Raw genomic sequence first — 7,767 nt, forward strand, 5'->3', positions numbered from 1 at the left:
GTTTGCGCTTCTTGCTTAAGAGACAAACTATCCAATCTCCACAGACCAACCCATTCTTCTTCCCGTAATTCTCCTCAATCCATTTCTTCTTCTTCTTCTGCGTCCAATGTGCTGGATTCCGTTTCATCATCAATTAGCTTCGGTGGTGGTTTTAAGAAGAGTAAGTCGGTTGCCTTTCCCTCAAGAGAAAGAGAAGCCAATGGAGATAACAGGCGCAGTAAGAAAAATAACCTTTGGTCCAAACTACTCAAACTCACAAGAAAGTTCCAGATATAGGCCTTTTTTGCATTCCAGGACCATCGGGAACCCTATGACCTAGGGCTTAAATTTTATTATTCTTGTTAATTTTAAGTTTTTTTCTATTATTCTTTTTAAAGCAGAACGTAAATCAAAATTGAATTCATCCTGTAAATTTTTTAATGATTCTCATCATCATTATATTACTTGTGGAGAATTTGATAGCTTGAATTTGACCGTGATAATCAAAATACAAATTATGGAGAATCTTTACAGCGATTGACAAGCGCAGCTGTGCGATTAAAAAATTATGAATACGCAACGGATCAAACATCTGCAAAGGCTATACAATTTGAACAATTTTCAAGTATGGCTTCTATGGATCATCATGCTCCATTCATATATGATTACTGTTCAAGTTTCTGTATGGCGGATCTATTTCCTTCTTTAGGCTACACTAGAGGACCAAGGTTAAACTAAGATTAGAAAGAAAGAATGGTAAGAACATCATGCAGCACTTTCACATTAATATACATGATAATATGGACTTGGGAATCCCAATATTGTATGGCTTCCAATTAATCCTCCTCGTTGTGAATAACTTGCTCTGCTGAAGGCTGTTTCAGTCTTTGGAAGATATCATCAAGGGATTCCGATGAGGAAGCACGGTTGATCTTAACTTCCAGTGGTTGCTGTATGGGTAAAAGCCACCTGGCTCCCATGTTGGCCTTGAAACTCCGAAAGCCTGTCTTCATTGTTTGCCATGTCGAGGCCAAACCCGCAGATGACACTCCAGCTGTATTGCCTGAATGAGTAGTATCACTGTGATCAAGCAAGGAAACCTTACTAGACTCAATATTTTTCTCTTCCCTCTTGGAGTTATATCTAGATGCCTGTTCGCTCTGCCGCCGGAAAGCAGCATACTTGCTGCTTATGGATTCCCTGCTAGAAGTATATCTCCTAGTCTCTTCCCTAGAAGTTTTAGGAAGACCTCCATCTGTTTCTGTATTTGTCAGACTGGAAGTTCCCCTCATTTCAACACTATTTTTCTCCTGAACAATATAATCTATAACATGAGTAAAACGCATAACCACAAAAAAAAAAAATATAATGTCATATCTTGAAGCTGTTGAAATCATGACAAGATTAAACTACATTCGGTACAAAAGATGAAAAAATAGATGAGATTGTTTCTTTCTTTCAAGGTGGCACGTGAACATACCATCAGACTGCTGGTAGATTCAACATCAATACCATTGAAATTCCTTGCTAGTGGAACTACTTGCTCACCAATTTTGCATCCTTGTTCAAGCCATGTCCGTTCTAAAAATAACACAATTCCACTATCAAGCATGAGTATCACAACATCCCAAATACAAGGTAAGTTTGCTAATTCAGATGCAATTTGTCATTTTTATTAACTCTAAGTAGAGGTTTAAAAAGAATATACCTTTCTGTAAGATAATTAATCCTGATGGGTCAAAACCATCCATATCTTCAGCTTCTGTTTTAAAAATATACCTCTTCCAACTTCCCAGAAAATCAAATATTCTGTCAAAGAAGTTGCTTGCAACCAAAAGGGTGTATATAACCATAATGAGTGGAAAGATTCTGTTAAACTTGTCTCCAAAGAAAGGGACAGCCTTATCAATGTTACCCATTCGCTGTAGTCAAGCACAATGCTTCAAATCAGATAAATGAATTAATAGGAACCAAAGGAATCAAACATGTTCTGATATGTAGCTGCCAATAATTTCAGTCTCTAGCTTATGAGACTAATTAATGACAAATTAATATTAAAAGAATAAAATCATATACTGTAAATACACAACAGATGCCACATGACAAATAAAATTCATCTAACTGGGATAATAAAAGAAAGGATTAAATAAAACATACTTTGGTCAATAAACTTAAATGACAAACTAGTTGAATGCAAATGAGGAATATATCATTTTCCACGTAGTACCCATCTACATAAAAGCGATAAAACCATTTAGGTATGTTGTTGATGTGAACATTTGGTTCTGTCTGGCTATAGAGCTTATAGTTTCTGAAGAGGTGTCATTTCTAGTGCTTTTTGAGATTTATACCTTCCCAAAATAAGCACTTTTGTTATGATGTATATTAATATAACTTATTCATAAGTTTTTTCAAAAATCCTTTCACATAAGCATTTAAATAAACTATTTAAGCGAACTTACTCTATGTAAAGCACCTAAGAACTACAGCCATGAAAATTGTGATGGGGTTACTGTGAAGTGATGATATACTATATGTGAAAGATATAGATCAGAGCATCAGAGTATACAGTAATGCATGAAACGTTGCTAAAATATTTACCTGTTCAAATACAGTTGTTTTGTCGGAACCAAGGCGAATGAGATTGAGAAAATTGTATGAGATAGGGGGTGCATAACGAGCAACCATGCTGGAACAAGAAAGAATACAAACAGTACTTACAAGATATCACTAGCAATTCAAGGAAAACAATAATATTCAATAATAATAATAATGAAACAAAACTTACGAGCATATCATAAGCAAGTTGACTGAACTCGTCTGTCTGGGTGTCAAAGAGTAAACCATCAACATTCCAATTTTGAACAAGGAGTAGTATGTGCAGATGCACATGTACATGAGAGGAACAAAAGCAAACACCTGTACACGATATTTAAGATATGCCATTTCATGCACCCTTTCAGAGAATAAACAAGAAATGTAAAATCTGGCTTCACTGTCTCCTCCCATTAGGTAGTTTTAGTGAAACCAACAAAATCATTCATCCTGTTGAATTTACAGTACTAATAACCTCAAGATTATCTTTATGTCAAATGTTTGACAGCATGAATCACTTGAGTAATGTTTATACAGTTGTGTTTGATGCTAGAAGCTAGAGTTTAGAACAAATGAATGAAACATTGAAGAGTGATTCGAAAAAGCAAATTTCAAATAATAATATAATATGGTAAAATGAAAATGTTTCATTAAAGCAAAGCCACGATAATATTCAATTAGAAAGAAGTTAATATAAGATATCGTAAGCTAACATTCAGATTGTTACATGATTTTCAATATTTTAAAATATCTTCACCAAAAAGCTTCTTTTGATAAGGTGGAAAAAAGATTTCAAATATATGTGCAGCATCTCAAGGTCCACATTTAGCACAAACAATTAATCTCTGAGTCGTAGTCTACCTGCACAAGCATCTCCTGTGTTCCAACGGATTTGATAAGAATTGAAAAAAGAGATAGATCAACACTAGGTAGAAGAGTTGCCTCTGCTAAAAGAATTGCAACAGACATGATACCAAATACAACAGCCAAGCCCCTCTCTACTTGCTTTCTTAAAATGCATCGCCATAAAAATTCTGCAATAAAACAACCATTTATTCAGAAGGCTGTGCCAAATGACTCTAATAAAAATATTCCATATTTTTACAAGCCAGGAAAATGTGTAAAATTTTCAAGGTATCTCTTGGGAAACTAATACAATCAACATTACTAGTCAAATTACTAAATAAAATTCCAGTTACAGGAAGAAAATATGTTAACAGTAAATCTCATAATTACCTAAAGTATCAACTAGAGATCCTAACTTGCCAGTCCTAGAAGGTTTAAAGCTTGAAATATATTTCCTGAAATGACAGCAGTAAAATGGCACAAGGTGAGCAGGACTAACCTTTAAAATATTACAGAAGGATAATTAGGTGGATAAAAGAAAGAGATAAAATAAAATAAAACAACCATCCGGTTGAGTTGCAGCGTTCGTAATTCTTTATCGTATCTTCCAACTCAAGGGCTTCCAGTACATAAGTCATATACTCACTGCAAAAGTAACCATATAAGGAAAATTCCAGGAGAACTAGTTGTAATGATGTAACTGAAAACAGAGATACAACTAAACAGTCAAGCTGCTAAATAAATTCAGTCAACACTGTGACTTGACTGCCAGAAGAAACAAATAAACAAAACAGATTAATAACCAATTACGGCTTTCAATTGATTATATATACATTGAAATATTTTATACATTTGAATAATTTCTAGCTTTGAACGCTTCAACGCAAATGCTAGAAGGTCTTTCATATTAACACATACAGCTTGGAAGCAAAACTATACACTGTTCATCATCCAAGTAGAACCAATCAACTAGAGCAATAACTGAAAGACTGATTACTCAAATAAGGTTAAAAAGAAAAAGAACCTAGTAGAAGTATTTGTAATGTGTGGTACAATCTAAAAGAGATTATTTTTAAACATACAACTAATGTTCTATTACTAGTTTATCCTCCTTGGAAGAATATATAGAACGCATGTAAAGGATTCAAGAGCAAATTTCCAAATAAACATACTTAGAATACTAAACTGATAATTGCTTACCTTTTATATCTGTAGTACTCCTCAGTAGCTCCCCGAAGATGACGTCTAAGTGTTGCCATTGACTTCTCATCAGTATCATAGTCCATATCATTTTCCCCTAATTGGCCACCTTGTGGTTTGAAGGATGGGTCTTCCCTAAACTGGAAAATTGAAGGAAACATACAGAGAAAGAGATCCAGTTACTATAAGCAGAACATATGGGTGAAACGGTAATCAGAATACTTAATCAAGGAATGAAAATCTCAATACCAATTGGGCTAGCATATTATCAATGACATCCATGTAAGGTCTCAATGGATCACGCTTGGATATCTGGTTGGACGTAGCTTGGGCAACCTACAGAAATAACATATCAAGTTTTAAATATAGGTTACGGACCTATAGGTTCAACTAATCAGTACAGAGAGGTTACTATTTTATTTACAAGTAAGAGATTAATAACATTTTCAAGCTTGAATATGTAGACTGGAAAGCAGAAAAGATTTAGAAATAGCAAGAGAAACTTTGCTTACAACATGCAATCTACTTACAACAATAGCATTTGAAAGTTCTTGATGAGCATTATCAAGTTCAACAGCCATTTTGGCAATCTTGTGGGAGAGAACTTTCTGGCGGATTGTCCAGTCAGCATGTCTCCAAACACTTTTGGGAATTTCACTTAGACCAAAGCCAAGAAGAAATGCACCTGTAACTAGTCCAAAGGTATTTGAGCAGGCCATGGCAAATCCCAAAAGACCTCCATGCCTGTTCAATAGAAACCAATCAAAAAAAATATTTGAAAAAACAAAATGGAGCTTCTTCTGAAACCTAAAGAATGCTTATCACATGTTAATTGGTCAACCATGATCATCATGTAAAACCATACTTATTGGGCAAAGGACATACATTCATATTTCCATGCCTTAAAGAAACCACACAAGGTGTGACTTATATGTAATCCTGTATTTCCATCTTGGTATAACTTGATATAACAAAAAATCTAGAATGCACTCATTTCTTGTGGCTCATATAACAAGTTTAAGAGGATAGTAAGAACAAACCATTTCTTGTGCATCATAATGAGAAGAACAAGTCCTACGAGGCCAATGGTTCCAACAATTAGATAGAAGACCAAGTTAACATGGACACTAGTCTTCAATCGCTGAGACACTGTGAAGTCCCCAGCATCTTCAAAACCCTGAATAAGGGGCACGACGGCCCTGCTCAGGACGCAATAATAATAATTGAAATGAGAAGAAGCACAAAGCAAATGATGAAATAAGAAATAGCAATGAATTACCAGGTAAGGAGAAAGGTGCTCCAATAAGACCAGCTCCAGAAGAAGGAAATGGGAGCAATATCATGGCGGGAAGATATGGTGGCCCAGATATCAGCGGGGACGAGGACGATGATGGAGAGGGAAGAGAACCAGGTGTAAGCGACGGTGAAGAGGACGTAGCGAGGGACGTGAGGGGCGGCGAAGTAGTTGAGGGTGAAGAGGACCAAGCCCGTCGTGAGCGGAAGCGAGATCAGGTAGAACACCCACATCTCGATCCCAAATCCCGATGCAGAAAGGGAACCCTGTTTCTTTCTGGTAGTAAACAGTGTCTCAATTGAGAGAAATGAACCTTCACCACCATTAAGCTACCGTCTTTTGCTTACTTATTACTTTACAAGGAAGGATTCCTCTTTGCCTGGCACCCACCTTGTAACCAACGCGTCACCACTCCCGAGACATGCCTAACGCCTTCTGCTCCACGGTTCAACCCAAAATTCAACTAGTCTCCCTTTACCCTTTCCTAGTTAAATCAAATGGTTTTCACCTTAAAATTGCTCTATAATTTATTTTTAATATGTATTTTATAGGGTAAAAAATGTAAATAAGCTAAGGGAGTGAGAAATTACGCAAATCCGCCAAATTGAAAATTGATTCACAAATGAGCTAAAATACATTATTATATAATTCGAACCAGGTTGATTCGAACTACAAAAACACATAATTCGAACTAAGGTAGCTCGAATATTGATGGAACAAGTGATGCATAAAATTCGAACCTAGTTGGTTTGAACTAGGATTGAGAGTAATTCGAACTAGGTGAGTTCGAATTATACGTTTGGACGCTTCAGCAAGTAATTCGAACCTAGTTAGTTCGAATTAGTCAAAATTTGCCTTGAATAGTAATTCGAATTATGCTGTTAAAAAATTAATAATTTATTAAAAAAGTACTATAAAAATTTGTAATGTTCTAATAACTTAGGTAAATACATGAATGTACTCAAATTTTAAATAAAATATTCTACATAGTCAATAATAATTTAGAAATGAAAGAAAATATTTTATTCCATACAAAATAATTAAAAAATATATTTTATTCTATACAAAATAATTTTAAAAAATGGCTTAAAAGATGTTATGAGTACTATAAGTTTGTAATATTTTAGTGATTTAGGTAAATACATGATAAAAATATTTTTTCTTTAATTTCTAAATTATTAGTGACTATGTAGAGTATTTCTTTAATGTCGGACATTACATATTTTTATAGTACTTCTAAAATTTTTTAAGCCATTTTTAAAATTATTTTGCATAGAATAAAATATTTTTTTTGAGATATAATTTAAATAAATTTATTAAAAAATATTCATTAGCTATCAAGAATGGGCAGAAGAGTATTGTATAGAATTCGAATTGCTCACCATATAATTTGAATCAGAGTGATTCGAACTTCCACATGCGTAATTCGAATCATGTAATATCTCATCATATAATTTAAATAATTTTATTAAAAAATTATCATGAATATTTTTTAATAAATTTATTTAAATTATACCACAAAAAAATATTTTATTCTATGCAAAATAATTTAAAAAATGGCTTAAAAAATATTAGAAGTACTATTAAATTTGTAATGTTCTAATGACTTAAGACATTAAAGAAATACTCCACATACCATCAATATTCGAGCTACCTAACCAAATTATATAGTAATGTGCTTTGGCTCATTCGTAAAACAATTTTCAGTTTGGCGGATTTGCGTAATTTCGCAGCTCCTTTGACTTATTTACGTTTTTTATCCTATTTTATATTATATAATTTTTTTATTTTGGTATTTCTTTTTATATACATCATTTATTGAAAATTTAAAACATGGTTAGGTATTGAATATT

The 7,767-nt window shown here is 33.7% G+C and overlaps 1 protein-coding gene across 2 annotated transcripts; it reads right to left on the reverse strand.

The window, feature by feature from the left end:
* LOC107631686 (LMBR1 domain-containing protein 2 homolog A) lies at positions 533-6,388 on the reverse strand. 2 transcript variants are annotated; one of them, XM_016335207.2, is made up of 13 exons: positions 5,900-6,388; positions 5,661-5,819; positions 5,151-5,364; positions 4,870-4,956; positions 4,621-4,760; positions 3,985-4,065; positions 3,811-3,875; positions 3,436-3,608; positions 2,768-2,898; positions 2,581-2,668; positions 1,688-1,901; positions 1,460-1,560; positions 533-1,289 (listed from the first exon to the last, which is right to left on the reverse strand). In XM_016335207.2, the coding sequence occupies exons 1-13, from the start codon at positions 6,145-6,147 to the stop codon at positions 816-818; spliced, it is 2,175 nt and encodes a 724-aa protein (XP_016190693.1). In that variant the 5' UTR covers positions 6,148-6,388; the 3' UTR covers positions 533-815. The 2 variants fall into 2 exon arrangements, with proteins under 2 accessions (XP_016190693.1, XP_016190694.1); XM_016335208.2 differs by having other exon boundaries at positions 5,661-5,797; positions 5,900-6,076.

The sequence above is a fragment of the Arachis ipaensis genome, chromosome B03 (assembly GCF_000816755.2).
Source record: "Arachis ipaensis cultivar K30076 chromosome B03, Araip1.1, whole genome shotgun sequence".
Taxonomy (NCBI): Eukaryota; Viridiplantae; Streptophyta; class Magnoliopsida; order Fabales; family Fabaceae; genus Arachis; species Arachis ipaensis.